Source organism: Protopterus annectens, chromosome 2.part1 (genome assembly GCF_019279795.1).
Source record: "Protopterus annectens isolate FY-2018-M chromosome 2.part1, PAN1.0, whole genome shotgun sequence".
NCBI lineage: Eukaryota > Metazoa > Chordata > Ceratodontiformes > Protopteridae > Protopterus > Protopterus annectens.
The window spans coordinates 513220720-513248143 of NC_056729.1; the positions used below are offsets into that span (position 1 = coordinate 513220720).

At 43.8% G+C, this 27424-nt stretch overlaps 1 protein-coding gene across 1 annotated transcript in view; it reads right to left on the bottom strand.

Moving 5' to 3' along the window:
- TACC3 (transforming acidic coiled-coil containing protein 3) overlaps positions 1-27424 on the bottom strand; it is a 1197606-nt gene that overhangs the window by 853996 nt on the left and 316186 nt on the right. The window contains exon 5 of the mRNA XM_044063460.1: positions 14997-15055. Within this exon, the coding sequence (XP_043919395.1) occupies positions 14997-15055 (59 nt within the window). The remainder of the gene's footprint in view (positions 1-14996; positions 15056-27424) is intronic.

The window sequence follows — 27424 nt, forward strand, 5'->3', positions numbered from 1 at the left end:
TCAATGTAATTAAGCCTTCAGCCATTTTGACCATCTGTTTTTTAGGCATAGGGGCCTGAGTACGCGGCTCATGCATTGGTTTTTAGACAAAGTTGTTGTTTTTGAAACTGGCGTCAGTTTTATATAGAAATGTTGAGGCCTGAAAATACCCTCAGAAGCCGGTGCCTGTTCAGTGGCTCCGGAACCATCCGAGGGAGAGACATCCACGGGTTCAATACTCTGAGAATCTTGCGGCATACCGGACTCCGCATGGGTCTCGGTAGAGGCCTGAGACTCAAAAGTAGCAGGTATCAGGGGCTGCGAAAGCACCTCACTGAGTACCGGCGACTGGCTTTGAAGTTTCATAGTCTGTTTTGGACCTCAACGGTCTCTTTTTCTTTGCATTTTGTGTGAACTCCGGTAGTCGGATTGCTATCAGAAGACATTTCAGGGTAATTAAATCTGGATCCAAAATATTTTGAAGCAAAACTATACAGACGCTTAATAGTGCGTTGGTTAAATCTAGCATAAAACAGACAGCAAGGCACGTTATGATCTGGGCTAGGCAAGGAATACATACAAATGAAAATCCTTACGAGGTATTTGCTTCCCACAAGTAATGCAATTATTAACTTTTACTGACATCGGTAAGGAGCAAGAAAAAGTTTCCCCATCGGGTTAATGAGCTTTAATTTAAGACTTCGGTTCTGAAACTCGAATGTGAAAATTTCAGGAGTCAGCCGACTGGCACTTTATTTATTTTACATTTGTTGACCGGGATAATCCGTCTGGATACATGTCCATTTTCAGCGGAGGCCCGGGGAGAAAAGCTCCACATATACAAGTTTCAATATACATAAGGTATCTTTTATTACATAGGAAACATACATATTGTTATCTATTACAATGAATCCAGAAGACAAAGGTAATTTTAAGCAGAACAATTCTCAATTTCAGTTCAATTAGCCTCAATACAGAGGTAAAAAAGGTTTCAGTAGATACAAAGGTAGGAGGAAGAAAGAAGTGTCATGGTCTATACCATGGGAAACAAATGAAAGAAGAGAAGTGGGAGATATTAGGAGGGTAGGAGATAATTAATCTGGGAATGAACATTGGCAGAGCCAGTGTGATTTAAAATATTGAAGTAGACTTTTTTTTTAAAGAGGGATAAGGAGGTAATGGTAGTAATGCTAGAGGGAAGAGAGTTCCAATATTTGGCAGTGACGTTAGCAAATAGAGCATCAATTCCTGCATTATGGGATTGGACATTTTGAAAAAGAAGCCTATTTGCGGAGCGTAGGCTCTTTAGATTGTTATATTGTGTAATTAGGCCCTTTAGTGCAGGAGCTTTGTCTGGGTGTTTAAGTATCTTAAATGCCTCAATAAGTTGATTTTGCTGGAGAAGGTTAGGGAGTTCTATCCATCCAAGGGTTTTTAGGTTATTACAGTGGTGCGTTCTATACGGAGTGCCAGTGGCAAATCTGGCAATGTGATTATATGAACTTGAGAGTTTATTTAGCTCACTTTTATTAAGCTTGGTGAAAACTGGGGATGCATATAAGAGAGTAGATAGTAAATGAGTGTGGGCAATGGTTGTTTTGTCATTGGGGTTAAAAAGGCTTTTATTCTATATAGTGACCCTAATTTCTTGTTCACGGTTTTAATAGTATTATTAATATGCATATCAAATCTAAGTTTATTGTCTATGGTAACTCCTAATAGCTTGGTATGGGGGTCAGGTGAGATAGTTGTCCCATTGTTTGATTGAATGGTAAAGTCAGTAAAGGGAAGTTTTGGGTTGGGTGAAAAAGAAGCAGTTTGGTTTTTTTTGGATTAAGAAGTAGCTGTCATCCTGTTAACCAGTTTTCCACAGCTGTGAAGCAGGATTGGGTTTTGGCCAATAGATTCTCTAGAGATGTATCAGAGCAGACTAAGGTCGAATCATCGGCATATTGTACACAGGTTGCCTCAGGGATAGCTTTATGTAGGTCATTAATAAAAACTGAAAAAAGAAGTGGGCCCAGTATGGACCCTTGTGGAACCCCTATGGTATTAGGTAAGAGTTCAGAGAGTTGATTGTCCCAGAGTATGGCTTGTTTCCTATCCGAGAGGTACGCACGGAACCAGCCTAAGGTTAGGTTGTCAAGTTGTAAGGTTTTGAGAGTATTATGAAGTAGTTGGTGGTTGACCATGTCGAAGGCTTTAGAGAGGTCCAGAGAGCGAGCAGATGATATTTTTTTGTTATTACGGTTTCTATTGATTGTATCTGTAAAAGAGAGTAGGGCAGTAGTTGTGCTGTGGTTAGGTCGAAATCCATGTTGTGAGTTGGTAAGTAGATTATTCTGAATAAGATAATGAAGGAGTTGTTTGTGTATACATTTTTCCATAATTTTGGCCAGAGGGGACATTATGGCTATTGGCCTATAGTTTGATAGTTCCGTGGAATTACCTCCCTTATGAAGTGGTATGACGTGGGATGTTTTCCAAATTGTGGGGATGTTAGATTCAGAGATGGTGCGATTAATTAGTATGGATATTGGGTAGGCAATGACATCTGAGGCTTTTTGCAAGTATTCGGCTGGGAGGAGGTCAGCGGAGAGGGTGGTAGGTTTAAGCTTTTGAAGTAAGGATCTTATAGTAGAAGTGGAGACAGGTTGTAAATTGAAATTAGGTTTCAAACTGCTTGCAAACTGCTTCTGCATCGGGCACTGAGTGGCAAAAAAGACTGAATAAAATGGCGTCTGCTGCATGTTTTATACCCCTGACGACCTGACGGCATTGAAGAGGATACAGCAACCGATGCAGGAACCAAGACTTATTCACGCCGACTGAGGGCAACCTGCCAGCAGATTACTCAAATGTAATGAATGCAACAGTGAAACGCGAAGAACATCTGCATCTATACCCAACTGGCAGAAAACGAAATCCGAGGAAGCTGGGGAAGGTGTATAGCATTGTGGGTAAAGAGAGAAAGTAGCTCAAGACTGGCATGAAACTCTGAAAACTGCAGCAGAGTCAGATCAGAGTTGGATCAGTGAGGAAGAATGTAAAATACAAAATCAGAATTAAACAATTTCTCCACAGAAAAAAAATTCAGTTATTTTACACTACTTTTAAACTGACAATGAACATGAGTGCTCCCTTTAAAAGTACATTACTGTCCCGGGACAGTCCATTACAAAAACTCTAAACTTTAAAATAATTTTCCTGAAGAGGAAAGCAATAAATCAACTAAGTTAAGAAAACTGTAGGCTTTCCACTCAAAGGGAACTCATCTGTCCAGAAAAGGAAAGCACAAGCTGACGGACAAACCTCAAAAGCCACAAAGGAGAATACTCTTCAGCAGCAGCAAAGCTCTGAAGGGCTTTCATGCCCAGTTTTGCCCTTCAGTTGAGCTCAAGCTGCTTGACAGTTTGGGCATCTGGAAGATGCCTTGAAGCTTTAGAAGTTGAACAGCTGCTATGTCCTTGGCAGGATATAATCCACATAGCTAAGGCTACTGCAGCAGTGATCAAGATGATCAAATAAGACGAGGGGCTTGTGACAATTAAAGGGACTTTCCTAAGCATAAATTAGGAAAACAGTGTACTGCAGAACTGAAACCAGTGTTCAAAGACATTGAATGGTAATGGTATCAAAAATGTCACCAGTTATGACAGAGATGTTTTCAGAAAAACCATAATGTCACTAGTATTTGAAATGCAAACACTAAGCTGTTAATTACAGTGTTCATTGTACAAAATAAAAACTAAAGATTTAGTTTTTGTGGTTCAAGACATGGATTACATGGTACTCATTGTTGGAAAGCTACAAGATGCTTAACAAGGATCATTTTGTATAGATGTACATGACCTAGGAGAACTAGTAGTGGTGATGGTCCCCGTCGGATCCAAGGAACGTTTTGGATCCAAGTGACAATCATTAGTAGGCTTAATGAATCTTTAGAGAAAGATGAAAAGTACAGTTGTGTACCTACCATAAATGTAGATGTTCGAGTGTATTTACTGTTGGGTTACTTTACTCTTGGGTTATCCTGCTGGCAGGCTACCCGCAGTCGGCCTGAATTCCAAAGTATTGGTCCGGCGTCGGCTGCTGTCGCCTCCTCCCTGACGTCAGAGCACCAGAGGTATAAAAGATACAGCCGATGCCATTTTCTTCAGTTTTTCTTGCCCCAGATGTCATGTGCCCCCAAAAGGGTAAGCTAAAAAAAAATTATGCCAATAAACATGCATACACTAAAGTAAACATTTCCTTCATCTACAAGCAAATACACCACATAGGTTGCATAGAATAGAGAAGTACAGATAAGACCCAGCAAAAGAAAGGGGGATGGTGGGAGGGTAACCTGGACTGCAACAGTGAATACACTCAAACATCTACATTTATGGTAGGTACACAACTGTACTATGTTCATCGTGTTTCACTGTTGCAGTCATTACTCTTGGGTTGAATCCCAAAGCTGAGGATGGGTGGCTGTGGCTAAATAGGATTAGGAGAGGCTATGAGGCCCTGCAGAACTGCAGTGGCAAAGCCTGCTCTGGATTTAGAGTAGAGAGGTAAGTGGTAGTGCTTTGTAAAAGTGCGCACTGAACTCCAAGTTGCAGCCTCTAAGATGTCTTTGGTTGGTACTCCTCCGAGGAAGGCTGCTGAAGTGGCTGCTACTCTGGTTGACTGTGGCCTAATGCCCTTAGGCACTGATTTGCCATGTCGTGAGCAGCAGAAACTAATGCAATAGCCTATCCATTTTGAAATAGTCTGTTTTGAGATAGCCTTTCCTTGTGATCCTGCAGCATATGCCACTAAAAGTTCCTCAGTCTTTCTGAAAGCTTTAGCCCTGTCCAACTAGAAGCGTAGCTGTCTGTGCATGTCCAAAGAATGCAGAAGTTTCTCACCCTTGTTCTGTGGGTTTGGATAAAAGGTAGGCAAGTGAATGGTTTGGTTAAGGGCCACACTGGATACCACCTTAGGCATAAATGTCGGGTTTGTCCTCAGAGAAACCCTGTCTGGATGGAAAATGATAAAAGGTTCCACAGCCATGAGTGCCTGTAACTCAGACTCGTCTTGCAGAGGTTATTGCTAGGAGCAGAACTCTTTTCCAGCATAAGAATTTTATATCAGTTGTTGATGCTGGCTCAAAAGGAGGCAGTGTGAGTTTTGCCAAGACATAATTGAGGTCTCATGCAGGAATTGGTGCTCTCCTTGGAGATCTTATGTTTTTGGCCCCTCTGAGGTACTGCCTTATTAAAGGATGAGAAAAGATAGGTGGTTCCGTATTGTAATGGGCTGAAATGGCAGAGGCATGGATCTTAATTGATGAAAAGGATAGGCCTTTGTCCAGCATCTCAGTTAAGTATTGTAAAATCTGAGGAATATTTGGTACAGACGTGTCAATTCCTTGTGCCTGGTTCCAAGCACAAAATCTCTTCCATTTTTCTGCATAAGATTTTCTGGTACTGGGCCTCCTGGCCTTCAAAATAAAATCCATCACAGCTTTGGAGAGAGAAGTGTTGTGAATGGCTACAATATCCGCCAAGCTGCCAGATTTAAGGTCCTGAGTTGGCTGTGCAGGATCCGATTGTTTTGTTGGGTCAGTAAGTGAGAAATGCGAGGCAATGTCCAGGCCGGACCTTGAGACAAATTCTTTAGGATTGGGTACCAGTGCTGGCGTGGCCAGTCTGGGGCAATCAGTTTGGCTTCTCTTGTCTGACCTTCAGGAGTACCTTGGGGAGGAGAGGCAGTGGAGGAAAGGCATATACTGTTAGGTTTATCCAGCTGAAGCATAAGGCATCCACTTTCCATGCTTGCTTGTGATAAGTCCTTGTGCAGAATCTCTGTAGTTGCCAGTTGTGAGGGGAGGCAAATAGAACTATGTCTGGGCTTCCCAGTTTTCTTGTTATCATACTGAAGACTTGTGGATCCAGTTTCCACTCGTGGGGATCCATGAGGTTTCTGCTTAGTTAGTCTGCCAGAGTATTTGTTTTTCCTGGCAGGAATTGTGCTTGCAGGTGAACTTGATAAGTCAATGCTGTGTCCCACAAAGTCATGGCTTGTCTGCAGAGGGGGTAGGAATGTGTGCCTCCCTGCTTGTTTATGTACCTCATGACTGTAGTACTGTCCGTCTTTATCAGTAGTTGTCCTGGATGAAGTAGATCCTTGAAAGCTGTCAGGGCATTCTGAACAGCTAGCATCCCTTTTTGATGGATATGAAGATGCATCTGGCTTGCAAGCCATGTGCCCTGAATACATTTTCCTGCCATGTGGGCCCCCCAGGCATAATCTGATGCATCCGTTGTTAGTGTCTGCCTGGCTGTGGGTAAAGTGAATGGCTGTCCCTTGTTGTGGTGACAGGCCTGTGCCCACCATAGAAACTCCTGTTGCAGGCAGGGAATGAGGGTAATTAATGTTTCCAGGCAGTGGTAATGTTGAGTCCAAACACTTTCTAGTTACCATTGTAGTTTCCTCATATGCAGTCTGGCATATGGAATTAGCAGAATGCAGGATGCCATGAAGCGCAAAGCCTGCAGAATTTTTGTTGCAGATAACTGGGTCTTTTTTGCCAACATTTTGAAGTAAGAAGTCAGTTGCCTTTGTCTGGCATGAGATAAGCCACCTGGGCAGTTATATTTAAGCTTGCACCCAGGAATCTTATCTCTTGAGAGGGTACTAGTTTTGATTTATTTTCATTTACTGTGTACCCTAGGCAAATTAGTAATCTTTTTACAAACATCAGATGCTGTAGTAGAATGTCCTTGTTCTCTGCTTGAATAAGGCAGTCGTCCAAGTAAGGATATATCTGAATTCCTCTTTGTCTGCAAAATGCAATTACTGGTGCCAGGCATTTTGTGAAGACCCTGGGCGCAGTAGATAAGCCAAAGGGCAGTGCAGAGAATTGGTAGTGCATTGAGCCAGCTATGAATCTGAGGTATCTTCTGCAATATTGTCTTATTTGGACATGCAGGTATGCCTCTTAGGTCCAAAGTTACAAGCCAAACCTTGTTGCCCAGCATGGGCAGAAGCTACTGCAGAGTAAACATTTTGAATTTTGGAATGTCCAGTATTGGTCTCCAGGCTTTGTTCTTTCTGGGTACCAAGAAAAGCCTTGAGTAAAAACCTTGTCCCTGCTCTTGCTGTGGTACTCGCTGAATGGCCCTCATGTCCATGAGGGATGAAACTTGCTTTTGTGCCTCTGCCCATTGATTGTATGGCAGGGTGTGAAAGTGGAACCTGTAGCCCTGAGACACTATGTTCCAGACTCAATTGTCCTGGGTAATCATGTGCCAATTTTGTGAAAAAAGTGCTAGTTTTCCCCCTAAGGGGGCCGCCAAAAGATAAGTGCTTGGTGCTGGCAGAGGAAAGTCATTGGGACTGTTTCCTGTATGGCTGTGATTTGTCTCCTCCGTTTTTGAAGGTAGAAGCACCCCATTCTTTAGGCCTGTATGAGCCTTGGGCTGGGATCTGCCTCTGGGGTGTCTGTATCCTTCTCTTTGTGGCCTGACACTGGAAAGGACCAATTCTTTGTAGGCCAGTTTCTGCTAAATCAGGGTGGCTGCACCTGTAAGAAATCCTTAACTGTCTGCATAGATTTCGCTTTGTCCTCCATTTTCTTCAACACCTCTTCTGCTTTAACACCAAACAAAGTATCATGCTGTAATGGAGCATCTAATAATTTTGCTTTAACATGATCAGGCAGATTCTGTTGGTTTAACAAAGAATGCCGCCTAATGACCGAACCCATAACAGCGGCCCTGCAAGAGGCCTCCAGAGAATCATAACCACATTGCAAAGTATGCTTTCCCACTTGTTCAGTTGCATGCAATAAATCCTGCATTTCCTTGTTTTCTACACATTCAGAATTTAACATTTAATATTTAAGCAGTGACATTAAGTATTGCTGATATTAAAGCATATGAAATTGACAATTTAAAGCCCTCACAGCCAAGGGAGCAAAAGTATAAACCTTTTTCCCCCATCCGTCCAGTGCCCTTGAATCCCTATCAGAGGGGATAGGGTTTTTTGCAGTGGAAGCCTTGACCCTTTTGGGGCCCTGAGAAATAGTTTCTGGGTCAGCAGCAGGGTTTTTATAAAGAAATGTATGTGACCCTGGCACCCTGTAGTATCTGTCTGGCTTAACAGGTGCAGAGGGTAAAGAGTCAGGAGACAGGCCGGACTCTGAAAATACATCATCTACAATGTCTAAAACAGGAGGGATAGCAAGAGGCCTGTGCTGAGGTAGTAAAAAAGTCTGAGCCTTTTCTTAGATTCTGAGTAATCTTGGCTCTCCCAGTGGAAGTGCTCCCTCATGGTATGCAGGGTTTCCCCAAAAGAATCCTCCTCAGGTGGGGAGGCTGAAGGGATAGATTCCTCAGCATCGGAATCCTCATAGGGAGGGAGAGAGTATTCCTGTTCAGAAGAGGAGTCAGAGGAAATGGAAACCTGATCTGAAGATTCATATTCTGACTCTTGCCTAGGCCTCTTATCAGGAGGGGGATGGGAACCCCTAAATAAAGTAATTAGGTCTTCGGCCATTTTGAGCATCTGTTTTTTTAGGCATGGAGGCCTGTCCATGGATTTGCTGCACTTTTCTTAGTCTTTAGTCTTTGCCTTTGAAGCTATAGTCGGTTTTATATATATAAAGTACAGTTTTGTACCTACCATAAATGTATATATTAGAGTGTAAACACTGCTGCAGTCATTACACTTGGGTTATCCTGCCGTCAGGCGGTTCCCCAGTCGGCCTGAGTTCAAAGTCTTGGTCCGGTGTCTGTTGCTGTCGCCTCCTCCCTGACGTTAGTGCGACAGGGGTATATAAGATGCAGCAGATGCCATTTTCTTCAGTTTTTCTTGCCCAAGATGTCAGGTGCCCCCAAATAGGTAGGCAATTCAAATTGCTAATAAAGTATACAAAAGAAAAGCAAACAACAATTTTCAGTTACCAGCAAATACTCCCCATAGGTAGTAAAGGGTAGAAGACCTAGGTACGTACCAGCAAGTAAGAGGGAACATCTACATTTATGGTAGGTACAAAACTGTACTATGTTCATCGTGTTAACCTGCTGCAGTCATTACACTTGGGTGGAATCCCAAAGCTGAGGTAGGGTGGCTGGTTCTAGAAGGCATTAGGGGTGGCTATAAGGCCCTGCAGCACAGCAGTGGCGAAGCGGGCTCTGGATTTGGAGTATAAAGGCAAATAGTAATGCTTGGTGAAGGTATGCAAAGAACTCCATGTTGCTGCTTCCAAAATATCCTTGGGTAGGTACTCCTCTGAGGTAGGCAGTTGAAGTGGCTGTTGCCCTGGTGGAGTGAGATCTAATGCTGCTAGGTACAGGTTTCCCATGGTGTGTATAGCAGAAATGTGTACAATGTCCTATCCATTTTGAAATAGTCCGTTTTGAAATGGCTTTTCCCTGAGCTCCTGCAGCATATGCTACCAATAATTGCTCAGATTTTCTGAAAGCTTTGGTTTTGTCCAAGTAGAAGCGTAACTGTCTGTGAATGCCCAAAGAATGTAGTAGTCTCTCCCCTTTGTTCTGTGGTTTTGGATAAAAAGTTGGCAAGTAATAGTTCGGTTTAGAGCCACACTTGATACCACCTTTGGCATAAACGTAGGGTTAGTTCTTAAAGACACCCTGTCCTGGTGGAAAATGAGGAAAGGTTCCACTGCCTTAGTGCCTGTAATTCTGAAACTCTTTGTGCTGATGTTATTGCCAGTAGCAAAGCAGTTTTCCATGAGATATATTTTAATTCTGCTGTGTTAGCTGGCTCAGATGGAGGTAAAGTTAATTTTTCCAAAACAAAGTTGAGGTCCCAAATTGGAGTAGGTGCTCTACGGGACGGTCTTATGTTTTTAGCCCCTCTGAGGTACTGTTTGAGCAAAGGATTAGAGAAAATTGGTGGACCTGTGTTGTAATGAGCAGAAATGGCAGAGGCGTGGATCTTGATGGATGAGAAGGAGAGGCCCTTGTCCAGCATCTCAGTTAAATACTGAAGTATCTGAGGAATGTTTGGGACAAGAGGGTCATGGCTGTGCGCCTGGTTCCAGGCACAGAATCTCTTCCATTTATCTGAATAGGCTTTCCTGGTGCTAGGCCTTCTGGCCTCCAGAATGACATCCATAACAGCTTTAGAGAGAGGCATTGCTTGCGTGACCAAGGAATTCTCCATGCAGCCAGGTTTAAGGTCTTTAGCTGGCTGTGAAGTATCTGATTGTTGTGCTGTGCCAGCAACTCTGGGATTTGAGGCAAAATCCGGGGTGGTTCTTGTGCTAAGTTCTTTAAGATTGAGTACCAGTGCTGGCGTGGCCAGTCTGGTGCAATCAGGATCATCTTTGGCTCTTCTTGCCTGGCTTTTATGAGTACCTTTGGAAGGAGAGGTAAAGGTGGGAAAGCGTATAATTGCAGGTTTTTCCAGCTGAATGAGAGGGCATCCACTTTTCATGCTTGTGGATGGTAACTCCTTGTGCAGAATTTCTGTAGCTGGCAGTTCATTGTGGATGCAAACGGATCTATGTCCGGGCTCCACCATTTTTCTGTTATCATTCTGAATATTTGTCGATTCAATTCCCATTCATGGGGATCCATGATGTTTCTGCTTAGGTCATCTGCCAGTGTGTTTTTCTCTCCTGGTAGGAATTGTGCTTGCAGATTAACTTGGTAGTCTAGAGCTGTGTTCCACAAGGTCATGGCCTGTCTGCAGAGGGGGTAGGAGTGTGTGCCCCCATGCTTGTTTATGTACCGCATAACTGTGGTGGTGTCTGTCTTTAGTAGTAGTTGTCCTGGATGCAGCAGGTCCTTGAAAGCTATAAGTGCATTTTGTACACATAGCATCTCTTTTTGATTGATGTGAAGATGCCTTTGCTCTGTGGGCCACTCGTCCTGAATACATTTTCCTGCCATGTCTGCTCCCCAGGCGTAATCCGATGCATCTGTTGTCAATGTTTGCCTGGCTGTGGGTTGAGTAAAAGACTGTCCCTTGTTGAGGTGACAAGCTTGAGCCCACCATCGAAACTCCTGTTGAAGGCAAGGAATTAGTGGTATTTTGACAGTGTTGAGACCATACACTTTTTAGGCACCATTGTTGTTTCCTCATAAGCAGTCTGGCATATGGAATTATTAGTATGCAAGATGCCATGTAGCCCAAGGCCTGCAGAATTTTTCTTGCAGGGAGTTGGGTCTTTGTTGCCATTAATTGAAAGTACTGAGTCAGTTGTCCTTGCTTGTCTGGCGTGAGATAAGCCATCTGGGCTATTGTGTTCAAGATGGCACCCAGGAATATTATCTCTTGTGAGGGAACTAGTTTTGATTTCTTTTCGTTTACTGTGTACCCCAGGCAACTTAACTCTTATGAACGCCAGATGCTTTAGAAGAATGTCCTTGCTCTCTGCTTGAATCAGGCAGTCGTCCAGGTATGGATAAATTTGAATTCCTTTTTGTCTGCAAAATGCAATTACTGGTGCCAGGCACTTTGTGAAGACCCTGGGCGCAGTAGATAAGCCAAAGGGCAGTGCAGAGAATTGATAGTGCATTGAACCAGCTATGAATCTGAGGTATCTTCTGCAGTTTTGTCTGATAGGGACATGCATGTATGCCTCCTTGAGGTCCAAAGTCACGAGCCAAGCTTTCTTGCCCAGCATGGGAAGAAGCTGCTGTAATGTCAACATTTTGAATTTCAGAATATCCAGATAAGAGTTTAGAGAAGAAAGATCCAGAATGGGTCTCCAGGCTTTGTCCTTTCTGGGAACCAGAAAGAGTCTTGAGTAAAATCCTTGTCCTTGCTCCTGTGGTGGTACCTTTTGAATAGCTCTCATGTCCATGAGTGCTGTAATTTGTTTTTGAGCCTCTGCCCATTGATTTGGTGGCAGATTTGGCATTCCTTTTAACATTGGCAGAGTGTGAAAGTGAAACCTGTAACCTTGAGATACAATATTGAGAACCCATTTGTCTTTGGTGATGCAATGCCAGTTGTGATAGAAAAGTGCCAGTTTTCCTCCTAAGGGGGCTGCCAAGAGAGAGCTGTTTGGCAGCTGTAGTGGGAAGTCATTGAGGCTGCTTTTTATATGGTTGGGGCCTGTGTTCCCCTGATTTCTGGCCTGGTGTACCCCATTGTCAAGGCCTGTAAGGACCTTGTGCTTGACCTCTACCCTCTTGGACGTCTGTATCTGCCCCTTTGAGGTCTGTCTATGACTGGAAAGGACCAATTCTTTGTTGGCCAATTTCTGCTAAAACGAGGAGGCTGAACCTGTAAGAAATCCTTCACCGTTTGCATAGATTTTACCTTATCCTCCATTTTCTTTAATACCCCCTCTGCCTTCACTCTAAACACATCCCGCTGCAAAGGTGCATCCAATAATTTTGCCTTAACATGATCTGGTAACGTATGTTCTTTTAACCAAGCATGTCTTCTAATGACAGAGCCTGTAACTGCTGCTCTACAGGAAGCCTCTAAGGAATCAAAACCACATTGCAAAGTATGTTTTCCCACTTGTTCAGCTGTATGCAATAAATCCTGCATTTCTTTAAAATTATGAGGATCTGAATCTGGAAGAATCTTTTGTTTCAACTGAGATCAAAAATTGCTGATATTTTAGCATGAGAAACTGGCAATTTAAGGCTCTCATTGCTAAAGTTGCAGACGTGTATACTTTCTTACCTCATCTGTCTAATGCACTGGAATCTCTTTCAGAGGGGACTGCGTTTTTTGCTGATGAGGTCTTAATCCCTTTGGCTCCCTGAGAAATAGTTTCAGGGTCAGCAACAGGGCTTTTATACAGAAATTTCTGAGGGTCAGGGACTGTAATATCTATCAGGTTTAACTGGGGCTGGAGGTAAGGAGTCAGGATTTAAGCTGGATTCAGTGTACACATCATCCACAATATCTAACACTGGCGGAATAGCAAGGGGTCTGTGTTGAGGTAATAAAAGGAAGTCTCTGAGCCTTTTCTTGGATTCTGAGTAATCCTGGCCTTCCCAATGGAAATGCTCCCTCATGGTATGTAAGGTCTCCACAAAGGAGTAGACTTCAGGCGGAGAGGCTGATGGAATTGAATCCTCAGCATCAGAATCCTCATAAGGGACATGGTCTGAGGATGAATCTGAAGAAATGGACACCTGGTCGGAAGATTCATAGTCTTCATCCTGTCTGGGCCTTTTATCAGGTGGGGGATGGGACCCCCTGATCAGGGTGATTAGGTCTTCGGCCATTTTGAGCATTTGTTTCTTAGGCATGGAGGTCTGTCCTGGAGAATGCAGTATCTGTTTCTTTGTTTTTAAGGGGGGCTTAGACTTAGCTGAGGGTTTAATGGTTAACTGGGTAGGTCTGAAAACACCCTCTGAAGCTATGGTTTGCTCAGCTACTTCGGTTCCCTCTGAAGGGTTAGTTTCGGTAGGCTGAAAAACTTGTGTCTGAAGGTCCAGCCAGTTCCATGTGGGAGTCGGAGGCAGTCTGTGGTTCTGTGGAAGCAGTCATCAGGGGCTGTGTGTAGGCGCCTCGCTGAAAACCAGGGAACCAGCATAGAAGAGGCCTCATAGTCAGTTTTGGGCCTTGGATGCCTGTCCTTGTCTTTGCGCTTTTTATGCATTGCAGTAGTCGGAAGCTCCGACGGCACTATGTAATTGAATTTTCTGCCAAAATAATAGGCAAAATCAAACCGACGTTTAATAGTGCGCTTGTTAAACCTAGCACAAAACCGACAACCAGTGACGTCGTGGTCTGGGCCTAGGCATGGGATACAATAGGAGTGGAAATCCTTATGAGGTATTTGCTTCCCACAAGAAATACAGTTATTAACTTTTACTGACATCGGTCTGAGGTAAGAAAAAGTTTCCCCAATGGGGTACTTAGCTTTGTAGAAGACTTCGGTTCTGGATTTGGAATGAAAATCTCAGGAGTTGGCCGACCGGCACTTGCGAACTGCTTTTGCTTCGGGCACCATGCGGCAAGAAAGACTGGAGAAAATGGCGTCGGCTGCATCTTATATACCCCTGTCGCACTGACGTCAGGGAGGCGAAAGCAACCGACATCGGACCAAGACTTTGGAACTCAGGCCGACTAGGGAACAGCCTGACGGCAGGATAACCCAAGTGTAATGACTGCAGCAGTGTAACACGATGAACATCTGTGTAGGCTTGAAAACACCCTCAGAAGCCGATGCCTGCTCAGCGGCTCCAGACCCATCTGAGGGAATATTTTCCAAGTGTCCAATATCTTGAGTTTCCAGAGGCCTAGTCTGCTGCACGTGGGAGTCGGATGCGGCCTGCGACTCTGAGGTAGCGGGCGTGAGGGCGAACTGGCGATTGGCTTAGAAGAGGCCTCGTCAGTTTTGGACCTCAGATGCCTGTCCATTTCCTTGTGTTTGTGAATTGCGGTAGTCAGATGGCTATCCGACGACATTGTGTAATTAAATCTTCGGCCAAAGTAATGAAATGCAAAATCGTACAGACGTTTAATAGTGAGTTTGTTAAATCTAGCACAAAACCTGCAATTAGCAACGTCGTGATCAGGGCCTAGGTAAGGAATACAATAAGAATGGAAGTCCTTATGAGATATTTGCTTCCCACAAAAAATACAATTACTAACTTTTTCTGACATCAGTCTGGAGCAAGAAAAAAGTTTCCCCAATGGGGTACTTGGCTTTAAATCAAGACTTCGGATCTGAAATTCAAACATGAAAATTTCAGGAGTCGGCCGACCGGCACTTGCGAACTGCTTCTGCTTCGGGCACCGCGTAGCAAGAAAGACTGAACAAAATGGCATCGGCTGCATCTTTTATACCCCTGGCGCTCTGACGTCAGGGAAGAGGTGACAGCAACCGATGCAGGACCAAGACTTTGGAATTCAGGCCGGCTGCGGGTAGCCTGCCAGCAGGATAACCCAAGAGTAATGATTGCAACAGTGAAACACTAACATCTGAAAGCAAAATGCACAAAATCATACAACTACTAAATGGGATCCACAATAAACTCCAATTTTCAGTTCAGTAGGATAGCCTTGCACAGTACAATCACTAAAAAACAATTACTTACTGAAGACGTTCCAAACTGCTCCAAGTAATCAATTTCGATTGGCTTGTCAAAACCTTCCACTGAAAAACAAGATACATGATAAAATGTTTCCATTGTGGATGAAAAAAATCTGACAGCACTTAATTCAGTTTTCAAAGCTGAAGTACACTAACCAAAATTGTCTGCTTTAGTCAATTTTGTCAAACTGCAATTTTTATAACCTGCATAAAGGGCAAATTCCACATACAAACTTACAATAACAAGTTCACATTTGTTTTCTTAACAGTGCTGACCAGGTGCACCATTCAAACAATTTAAAGCATTCTCACCTCCTATTCCAATTCATATGCATCACTTTTGCCCCTCCCCTGTTTCACACCTTACATCTCCCCAGGTCCACCACTAACCTAAACTCTTGCCTCACCTTATTTTATAGATTCATAGACTTACTTGGCTGACTCAAAGGGCCCTTCTAAGCATAGGCAAGTTTTCCAGAACTGTCCTTCATCCAAATAGGACACTGAGGGCCAAGCATTTATAAGCTACCTCTATCCCTAAGGGACAAGGGTGCCAGGCCAGCTGTAAATTTCCTTTTCACCATCCACTTGTGTAGCTAATGCTTAAATTGAGTAAGACAAACTCAGCTTCACATAGATGGCAAACCTGTTCAATAGGAGGGGCACTATCCAGGACATATCTGTCTCTCCAGCATTTTCTGTTTAAGTTGCAGACAGAATTCAGGTCCCTAGACCATGTATTTCTGGCACTTTTTGAATTACAAATATGTAGGAGATTCACAAGTGTGGAGTTTGTCGATGCCTTGTAAGCCAGACATAGAACACCTTTCAGCAATAGGAGACAGAGTAGAGAGAAAGGGCTTTAAGGTGCTCTTCATAAGGGAGGTTTGTTACGCCTTGTATTCTTTTTGTAAGAAACCTTTGAGGTCGCTCTTGTTGCTGCATGTGCTTAGTCAGGTACATAAAAACGGAGCACTGTACTCTATCATTGGTCTGATAAGGGCAGAGACTAGTGGGATAATGACCTCTTTCAACCTAGATGCCATGGCCTTAAAAGTTGCACAGTATAAAAGGATTTCCTCACCACTCTGGCCACATGGTGGTCAAAGGTAAGGCTACTGTCCATGTACATACCCAGATCCCTGATGATTGGATCAACTCTTAGAGGTGTATTATCAACATGGTAATTTGGCCAGGACAATTTGTTTCCCAAAGGGTACAATTATGCATTTCTTAGCAATGAGTTTAAGATCGTGAATTTGGCCCATTTGTCAGGAATAGACTTTCATGAAGAACGCTAGTGTTTCCAGGAGTTAACCCCCAGCATGCAATTAACTGCAAACAGTCAGCCATAAACCTTCAGCAATTTCTTCCGTTTCAGTGAAACGGATGCCAAAAAGGAGCAGAGTTAATACCGAGCCCTGGGGGATTAAGCTAGTGACTGTCTTCTTTGTGGAGGTGGCCTCACCTGTTTTGACCTCCTGGGTTCTATCATAGGTTGATACTAAGCTATTGACCCAAGAGCCTATACAAGCCTAGCCATAACAATTCCCTGGTTATTACCTCCCTGGACCCCTGTCTAGCAGGGCGACTGACGTAATCCCCAATCTCTCATCCAATCGTGAAGGTCCCTTTTGAAGAGGGCCAAGAGGCACTCCGCTTGACATGTATGGGCAGTCTAATCCAGAGTCTGGGGAGTCTCTGGGTCAAGAACCTATCCCACCAACATGTTTTGTTCATTGTGATGATGAGGTTTAGATCCCTGGAGCGTGTGTCTGAGGGATAGGGATTTCTTTAAGTGTAGCATGTCCAACAACTCTGGGTTTGACATGGCCTTGTTTGTTAAGCAGAGATTGCCTCTGAGTAGACGATATGCGACCGAGTATAGCTGGAGCTTTTTTTGTTTTTTAACGGTCAGCATTGGTCATCTGCTTTCGGCATGTGATTCTTTTAGTGAACTATTTCTGCGGCCTTTCCAGTTGTTGTAGATGTCTTGAGAGGTAAATACCAAACGGGGCATTGTATTCTATAATGGGTCTAATGAGGGATGAGTACAGTGGGACAATGACCTTTTTTTCTGGATGAAAAGCTCCTAGTGATAAAGATGTGCCACATAGAAGGATTTCCTGACTGTTGTGGCAATATGGTTATCGAAGGTGAGACCATTGTCCACCTGTCTCCCAAAGTCTGTTATCACACTTTCGGTGTTTAGTGTACTGTCACCTATGTGGTAATTCACGGGTACTTGTTTTTTCCCAAAGGTGATAACTACACATTTTTGGCATTGAGCTTGAGCCCATGGTTCTGGCACCAAGCATCGGTTTCTGTAAGGCCCTTTTGTAGAATATCCACATCATTTGGGAATTCAATAATTGCTCCCAGTTTGCAGTCATCTGCAAACTTTGTTAGCCAGAGTCCCTTAGAGTTGGCCTGTACTTCAGAGAAGGATATGTCAAATTGGACTGAACCCTGAGGTACTCCACTTGTCTGGAGCTGGATTTGGAGTTGGCTATTTTTATAGTGTGGGTTCTGTCAGTAAGCCAGGTGGCAACGCATCGAGTGACGTAGGGATTAATGCCCAGCTTAGTAAGTATCTAGGATTCCAGAGTGGGGGATGGTGTCAAAGAGCTTGGCGAGGTCCAGATAGGCTGTGTGGGCCGCCTTACCCTCATCCACAGCTCTGGAGATTGATTTGAAGAAGTCAATCAGGTTCAGGAGACAAGATCGGACCTTCACGAACTCAAACTGGGTGGGGCCCAGTGTTTGAAGGTCGCCAATGTCTTTGTTTACAAGTTCCATGATATGTTCCCATGGCCTTGCAGATCAGGCTAGTCAGACTGATGGGGCGGTAGTGCCCAGGATCCAAGATGGATTTCCCCCTTGTGGAGTGGGAAAACTGTAGCTGTGCGCCACTCAGTGGGCATGAAGCCCGAGTTGAGGCTAGGATTCAACATGACACTGAGGTGAGGTGACAGTTCATTTTGTAGTTCATGTAGTACACAGCCCGGGGATGTCGTCTGGTCCCATGAATGCTGTATTCATAGCTTTGGAGAGTGAGGTTTTTTTTTTTTTTTTTTTTTTTTTTTACCTGTGTGGCCGTTATTACTGGAATTTGGCAATCTTTCGGTATTGAGATGGGCCCTTTAGGGGGTGAAGTTGACAATGAATTAATCTGTCAGGATATTGGCAATATCCATGGAATCAGTATATTTAATGCCATTCTGTTGTAGCTCAGAGCAGATTTGAGCATTGCCATTTAGATTCTTGACATAGCTATAGAATGCCTTGTGGTTGTCTTTGGAATCTTTGGCAATTTTATTTTTCTAACTAGCTTTGGAGGATTTTATGAGGGATCTCAGCTTCTTACTGAGGCTGGTAAGGAAGTTTTTTTTGCATACTGGGATTTTCCTCTCTTCTACAACAGATTCTTCCTTTTGTTGTAAAGTTTGTTTATGGCAGACGATCACCAGATTGGCGTCCTTTTTTTGATTCGATTTGGGATGACACGATTCATGCACAAGTGGATGTGCTCGCACAGTGCCTTAGTATAGGATTCAGCAGTCGAACTTTCAGTTCCCGTCTGCATGGGTGTCGAAGTTTGTCACTTCTGACTTCAGTAGCATGAAGTTGGCTTTGGAGAAATTTAACGGAGGTTTCCTTACTGGGGGGTGGGGGAGGAATGTGGATGTCAAGGCTGATTAGCTTATGGTCAGACCTGACCAACGAGGGGGTGACCATAGGTGTGGAGTATCGATTTCCCATGTTGGTAATGACCAGGTCTAGGATATTGGAGCCCCTGGTAGGACTATGGATTAGTTGATCAAGGGCACTGGAATTTATGAATTCCAAGAACCGTTGGGCAAAGATGTTGGTACACAAGTAGTTTTCACAGTTAAAGGCAGGGTAGCTGAAATCACTCAGTATTAGGGTGCTTGGTTGCATATTAATATTTTCAAGTATGTTTAGAAAGGTGTAGTGAGAATCTTGGGGCATGGTGGGGGATCTGTAGCAAGCTACAATTTGGATTGCAGTCTTACACAGTGTTAGTTGTGCCTGGAGAAATTCAGACACATTGTGTTGGGCAACTAGCCTGGTGGTGTGAATATCCTTGGGGAATATGGAAACTCCTCCACCTTTAGTGTTTCGGTCCTGGTTTGTTGGCCGAAAAGTGTGGTAAGAATTGTTGCCTGGTATTGCAGGGGTGCTCTCTGGAGCCTTGAACTAGGTCTCAGTTACTGCATAGATATTGATGTTCTCCATTTTTAGGAGTGCCTCGAGACAGTGCATTTTGAGGTTTAGACTTCCAGCACTGAACAGCATTACCTTCAGATTTTGCATGCTTGTACCTGTTACGGTGATGGTTTTGTCCTTTGAACTTTGCCTAAAAAAGGCACTATAAGGGTGGCAAGAGTCTTAGCCAGTAACCTGAATCCCAGTGGCAAAGCATCATGGTCTGTCGATCATGTCGCCCCAGGCAGACAGATACTGGATCCCCTCTGAATGACACCAGAAGCTTAGCCAATTTTTGAAGTCAAATCATTTTGTCCTTATACTGTGGTATCATTCTGGGCGAAGGAAGGATGCTATTCATGGCTAGGGTCATACCTGCCTCGGCCACATGATCGGATAGCTCTTCCATGTCTCTTCATGTAGTCCAGGGAGGTTACATCTCAAGTCATTCACTCCAACATGGACAATGACAGTCATATTTGTACCCAGTTGGCTATCTAGCGGGTGATAAAAGGGTTTATACCTAAATTAGTGAGTTGTCTATAATGTCAGAGTGGGGTATTGTACCAAAAGCATTGGCCAGATCAAGGTAAGCTGTGCGCACGGTCTTACCTTCAATCTAATGCTTTGGTGACACTCTCAAAAACACCAGATTTAATAGGGATGACCTTCCTTTACCAAAGCCAAACTGCAATGAATCCAGCAATTGTAGATTACCCATGTTCTCAATTATGTCCATGAGGATTCTATCCATGGCCTTGTATAAAAGGCTGTTAAGACTTATGGGCCTGATATTACCCAAATTAGTGGGTGGACCTCCTTTGTGTAGGGGAATGACTATAATCATCTCCATTCCTTACGCACAAAAACTGACTGAAGGCTCCAGTTGAAAAATTATTCAAGTGGACCAGAGAGGTCACGTTTTAGATCATTTATTAAAATATCATTTATTAAACATCCCAGAATGTTAATAGGGCCCATCAATGCAGTGCTTTTGGCCTTGTAAAGTGCATTAATGACCTGTTTTCCAGTAATGGTGGGGGGGTGGGGGGGGTATGTGGAATTTCGTTTGGACTATCGGGCGAGGGTTTGTCTTATTCTTAATATGAGCTCAGTCTATACAGCTATCAATATGGCTGTATAGAGATTTTGTAAATAGCTCGGTGTATTCTACATTGTTTAACTGGATTTGGAGGAAAGGGGGGTTAATTTAACCAAGTTGTGTTGCTTAGTACAGAGGTTTCCCTTGGAATAGTCCCCTAAAGGTTTTCGGTTTTGCAGGATCTCTGGATTTAATTTTTATTTCAAGTAATACTGCCACTCGTTCACGAGTACAAGGTCAAGGATTTGTACCCCCTGGTAGGAGAATGAATCAGCTGTTCCAGGACATAAGTATTAAAGTTTAGGAATCACTGGGCTTGTGCATTATTAGTGGTGTAGCATTTCCAGCCTATGGAGGGGTAGGTGAGATCCCCCATGAAAATCTTTATTGGGCTGAATGGTGGGGGGACTCCAGTACATTGAGATAGGTAGTATGGGTTTCCTGCGACATGGAGAGGGACCAATATGACGCAAAGATATGGTATGGCACCCCTTTTATGGTGAGCTGCACATGTACGAGTGCCAGTGGGTCATGTTGTTAACAAATAAGATTAATGTCACATCCAGACTATAAACCAACACTTCACCATTAGTTCCCTCCTGTGCAGTAGCTGGTCTAAGGTGCAAACGGCATTACCACCATACACAGCTAGGGTACTCTCCAACTTTAAACCACGTCTACGTTACTACACAGAAGCCTACACTTTCCAAAACCACTATGGGAGTTGAAAAGATCTTGGCCAATATCCAAAAGCCTACACGTGACAAGTGCAGACCACCCCTGGCAAAACAGTGTGGTCTGTCACCCTAGTCCTCCTAGGATGCCAAATATTGTACCCCCCCGGATTGACACCAGAACCTAAGAAAATTCTTAAAATCATTTCCAGCTGGTAACAAGGCATCATTACTGGAGAAGGAAGTATGCTGCCATATGCTAGGCCCTTACATGCCTGAGACGCAATGAGCGAGAGCTCGATCAGGTCTCACTTCACATAATCAAGGGAGGTATGTCTCAGGTCATTAACACCCACATGGACAATGGAGTCATACTGATACATGTGGTTCAATGACCAGAGTGTGCCTGTGTGATCTGACGGATCCTAGCCCTGGAAAGACAGCTAACCTTGACACTCTCCTTAGTCTGGTGAGGGGGACATTGGTGTGCCTCACTATAGAACCACCAATGACCAGGAAACTGACTATGTCGGTTTACCTTAAGTGCTTAGCAATGTTGTATCCAGTCTGCTATGTGTAGCTGTGGGAGGTGTTTTAATGCAGTATTTACTTGATGGCTGAGGATCCTTTCTTTGATTCTACTGTGCAGGAGAAATCTTAGTGTTTTAGAAGGGTTACCTCGGAGTGCCTCAGTATAAGTAGATTTATGTGTAGGGTCTTTACCCTGTGCAGTAAGCATGGTGCAAATGTCACCGAGCACCTATATAAAATAAGCTATGTCTTACCATAACATTCTATCTGTGTTGTTGATCTCCAATAATCCTTGACTGTGGGGCTCGGTTCGAGCCTCTGAACAGACTCAGCCATTTACTTCAGCTTGTGCCTTCCAAACTCTCGAGCTGGGCTCTACTCATAATGCTCCTCTCTAAATTTCCTTACATTGCGTTTGCCTAAAATAATGGCAGATAGTAAATAACAATAGACCAGATCTGTGTCCCTATTATGAAGCCAGGCTTGGGAGTATTCGATCCACTAAGAGTCTCAGGCTGGGGAAGGAAGGAGGGGGGGGGGGGTGTTCAAGGATTAGTGAAGATTGACGACACAGATGGAACATTATGGTAAGCCGTAACTTCTTTAATCTGATGTTGTCAATCTTCACGTAATCCTTGACTACAGGACAGAGACCCTAGCTACTTGAATCTTGGGAGGTCTCAAGGAAGAATATTCCTGAGCACCATCAAGCCAAATGATGCACATCCCCTCGAGACCTGGTCCAGTTTGTAATCAGTGATACAAGTATGAGGAGATGACCATGTGGCTGCTGCACAAATGTCACCTAAAGAAGCTCTGCCATGAAAAAATGCAGAATCTGTTACAGATCTAGTTGAATGGGCTTTCACAGGGTGTGGTAGGTTAAGTCCGTTTGAATGATAAAGGTGATACAATCCCAGAGCCATTTAGCTAAGGTAACCTTGGAAATTGGGTTACCTATGGAAAGTGAGGAAAAGTCTAATAGTTGGCCAGATTTTCTAATATCCTTTGTTCTGTAAAGGTAAAATCGTAACTGCCTGTGAACGTCTAATAAGTTTAGACATTACTCTCCTTTACTGGAGAAATTAGGGAAAAAGACTGCTAGGTGTAAGGTTTGCTTGATATTAGAGTCTGAAACTTTTGGCAAGGAAGGAAGGATTAGTCCTGAGGGAAACCCTGTCTTTTTAAATTATATAAGGAGGCTTTCAGGACAAGGCTTGAATTTTCGACACTCTTCTTGTAGAAGTAATAACTAATGAAAACAAAGTTTTCCAAGTCGGAAATTTTAAGTCACAAGTAGCTGACGGTTCAAAAGGGGATAGAGTAAGATTGTAAGACTGAGGGTAAATCCCATGGAGCAGTGGGCTCCTAAAATCGAGGCCTTAACATTAGGGTTCCCTTCAAAAAAACTTTACAAAGTTTGTGACAAAGGTGAGAACCATCGAAAACAATATGGAAATTAGACATTATGGCTAGATGGACCCAAATGGCAGAGGCTAAAAAGTCAGACTGATAAAGAACAGCCAGAAAATACAACATTTTATCCATGGGAGCTGTATAAGGGTCAAGATCAAGAGCCCATCTAGTAATTTTTTCCCATTTAGTCTGGTACAGTTTCCTGACAGATTTGTGATAGGCCAAAATAATTTGTCGGGCTGGTGAAGCAAGGGAAGAATGCATGGCAATCATGAGAATTGGAGAAGCCACGCAGTCAGCTTGAGATGCTGGAGATTCAGATGAACCATACCTCCTGGATGTGATGACCGATCTGGAGCTGGGTCCAGAATCCAAGGTTTCCGAAGTAGATGAGGCCATATGAAGGGAAACCAAACACGTAGAGGCCAAAACAGAGCAATGAGAATTATTGTGTTCTCTAACCTCTTGGCTTTTAGAAACTGGGATATCAGAGGAGTTGAGGGAAGGGCATACAGGAGGCTGGACGGTCAGTTGTGCAGAAGTGTCTCTGGGTGACTCCCGGGGGGGGGGTTTAGGGCAAAGTAACTGTTGTACTTGTTCAGAGGGGACAACAGATAGCAGAAAGGTTGACCCCACTGGTGAAATCTCTTCTCAGTTACCACAGGATTGAGAAACCACTCGTGAGACATTACAATAGTTCTGCTCAGTTTGTCTGCTATCACGTTGGAGCTCCCCAGAATAACCATTGCCATGAGAAAGCAGTTGGAAGAAATCGCCCATTGCCAGACTCAGGGAGCTAATTGACAAAGTGGGTAAGATATGGTTTTCCCTTGTTTGTTGATGTACAAGACCACAGAAATGTTGCCTGTCTGAATTGCCACTGTTCCCAAGGGAAGGGCATCTTAAAATGCTTGCAACGCCAAGAGCACCGCCCTCAGCTCTAGAGCACCAATGTGCAAATTGACCTCCTGTTAGGACCAAGTGCCTTGGACAGTCCTTCCCAGATAATGCCCCACCCCCCTTCTGGGAAGCATCCATGGTCACTATGGTTTGGAGCTGTGGAAGGATGAAAGGAGGGCCGAAAATCTAGTTGGAATGGAGCCATTTAGACAGGTCTTGTTTGCAGCGACTGGAGATCAGGATGCGGAATGACATCAGCTGATTCATTAACAACCATTGGGACGCCAGAAGCCATTGTAGAATCCACACGTGATATCTAGCCAAGAAAACAAGAGTTATAGAGGCTGCCATCAAACCCAGTGAGTGCAGGATGAGTCTGGCTGGAACACTTCTGTTCTGAACCACAAGGTTTACTTATGATCTGATCTTTTGGAGCCTATATACTGGGAGTTAAACTATGCCTTAACAGTGTTTATTAGAGCTCCGATAAATTCCAACTGTTGAGCAGGTTGCAAGATTGACTTTTTCTGATTTAATGTAATGCCTAATGCAGCACAAAGATGTAGGGTGTAATCTCTTGCTCATTCTAGTTGACGCCTGGTGGTAGTGGTAAGGAGAAAGGTGTCAAGATAAGGAAAAACTTGAAATCCATGCAGTCTGAGATGAGCTGCTACCACTGCCATGCATTAGATAAACACCCTGGGGGCTGTAGTAGTGAGGCCAAAGTGCAGTGCTATGAACTGGAAATGACAGTCTCCCAGCCAGAAGTGCAGGAATCTTCTGGAGCATTTCCATTTTATATGGTAATATGCATCATGAAGATCTATAGAAAGTACAGTTTTGTACCTACCATAAATGTAGATGTTCGAGTGTTCACACTGCTGCAATCATTACACTTGGGTAATCCTGCCGTCAGGCGGTCCCGCAGTCGGCCTGAGTTCCAAAGTCTTGGTCCGGCATCGGTTGCTGTCGCTTCTTCCCTGACGTCAGTGCGCCAGGGGGTATCAAAGATGCATATGACGCCATTTTCTTCAGTTTTTCTTGCCCCCAGATGTCAGGTGCCCCAAAGTGGATAGGCAATACATACATATATAAAAATAAAAACAATACCTTCAGTTACAAGCAAACACACCACCAAGGTTGTATAGGATAGAAAGGTATAGAGAAGTCCAGCTAGGACAGAGGGGATGGAGGGAGGGTAACCTGGACTGCAGCAGTGTGAACACTCTAACATCTACATTTATGGTAGGTACAAAACTGTACTATGTTCATACTGTTACACTGCTGCAGTCATTACACTTGGGTAGAATCCCAAAGCTAAGGTTGTGTGGCTGGTCTATAGAGAGTTAGGATTGGCTATGAGGCCCTGCAGAACTGCAGTGGAAAATCCTGCTCTGGATTTAGAGTAAAGAGGCAAGTGGTAATGCTTGGTAAAGGTGTGCACTGAACTCATAGTTGCAGCCTCCAAAATTTCCTTGGTTGGTACTCCTCTGAGAAAGGCTGTTGCTCTGGTAGAATGTGGCCTAATGTTATTAGGGACTGATTTTCCATGCTGTGTGTAGCAGTAACGAATACAGTGTCCTATCCATTTGGAAATAGTCTGCTTTGAGATAGCCCTGCCCTGTGATCCTGCAGCATATGCTACAAACAGTTGCTATGATTTCCTGAAAGCTTTTGTTTTGTTCAAGTAGAAGCATAGCTGTCTGTGTATGTCCAAAGAGTGCAGAAGTTTCTACCCTTTATTCTGGGGGTTTGGATAAAAAGTTGGCAAATGGATGGTTTGGTTAAGGGCCACACTAGATACCACCTTTGGCATAAAGGTAGGGTTTGTCCTTAAAGAAACCCTATCCTGAAAGGTTCCACTGCCATTAATGCCTGTAGCTCTGAGACTCTTCGCGCTGAAGTTACTGCCAGGAGCAGAACTGTTTTTCCATGATAAAAATTTTTAGATTGGCTGTATTGGCTGGCTCAAAAGGTGGCAAGGTCAGTTTTTCCAAAACAAAGTTGAGGTTCCAAGTTGGTGTTGGTGCTCTCCGGGGTGGTCTTATGTTTTTAGCCCCTCTGAGGTACTGCTTTAGCAAGGGATGAGAGAATAAAGGAGGATCTGTGTTGTAATGTGCTGAAATGGCAGAGGCGTGGATCTTAACTGATGAGAAGGATAGGCCTTTGTCCAGCATCTCAGTTAAGTATTGTAAAATCTGAGGAATGTTTGGGACAAGAGGGTCAAGACTTTGTGCCTGTTCCAGGCACAGAATCTCTTCCATTTTTCTGAGTAAGATTTTCTGGTGCTAGGCCTCCTGGCCTCCAAAATGACATCCATAACAGCCTTAGAGAGAGGTGTTGCCTGTTTGACTAATGAATCTGCCATGCAGCCAGGTTTAGGGTTTTGAGCTGACCGTGCAGGATCCGATTATTTGGTTGAGTCAGAAGGTGTGGAATTTGAGGCAAAATCCATGGTGGGCCTTGAGCTAAGTTCTTTAAGACTGGGTACCAGTGCTGGCATGGCCAGTCTGGAGCAATCAGGATCATCCGTGATTTTTCTTGTCTGGCTTTTAGGAGTACCTTTGAAAGCAGAGGCAGTGGTGGGAAGGCATAAACTTTTAGGCTTTTCCAGCTGAATGAGACAGCATCCACTTTCCATGCTTGTATGTGATAAGTCCTTGTGCAGAATTTTTGTAGTTGGCAATTCAGTGGGGAGGCAAAAAGTCTGGGCACCCCCATTTTTGCGTTACCATGCTGAAGATTTGTGGATTAAATTTCCATTCATGAGGGTCCATGATATTTCTGCTTAGATCGTCTGCCAGAGTATTTTTCTTTCCTGGCAGGAATTGTGCTTGCAGATGAACTTAATAAGTTAGAGCTGTGTTCCAAAAGGTCATGGCTTGCCTGCAAAGGGGATAAGAATGAGTGCCCCCTTGCTTGTTTATGTACCACATTACTGTGGTGTCGGTCTTTAATAATTGTCCTGGATGCAGAAGGTCCTTGAAAGCTGTTAGGGCATTCTGAATAGCCAACATCTCTTTGAATAATGTTAAGTTGCATTTGGTCTGTGGTCCACTTGCCATGAATACATTTTCCTGCCATGTGTGCTCCCCAGGCGTAATCCGAAGCATCTGTTGTTAGAGTCTGCCTGGTTGTGGGTAAAGAGAAAGGCTGACCCTTGTTGAGGTGACATGCCTGTGCCCGCCATCGAAACTCCTGTTGTAGGCAAGGAATTATTGGTATCACTGTTTCTAAACTGTGAGAGTGTTGAGTCCAAACAACTTTTAGGTACCATTGTAATTTCCTCATATGCAGTCTGGCATATGGAATTAGTAGTATGCAGGATGCCATGAATCCCACGGCCTGCAGAGTTTTTCTTGCAGGAAGATGGGACTTTTTTGCCAGCAACTGAAAATATTGTGTCAGTTGTCCTTGTTTGTCTGGCGTGAGATAAGCCATCTGGGCCATTGTATTTAAGCTGGCACCCAGGAATATTATCTGTTGTGAGGGCACTAGTTTTGACTTCTTTTCGTTTACTGTGTACCCTAGAGAAATTAGCAACCTTTTTACAAATGCCAGATGCTTTAGAAGAATGTC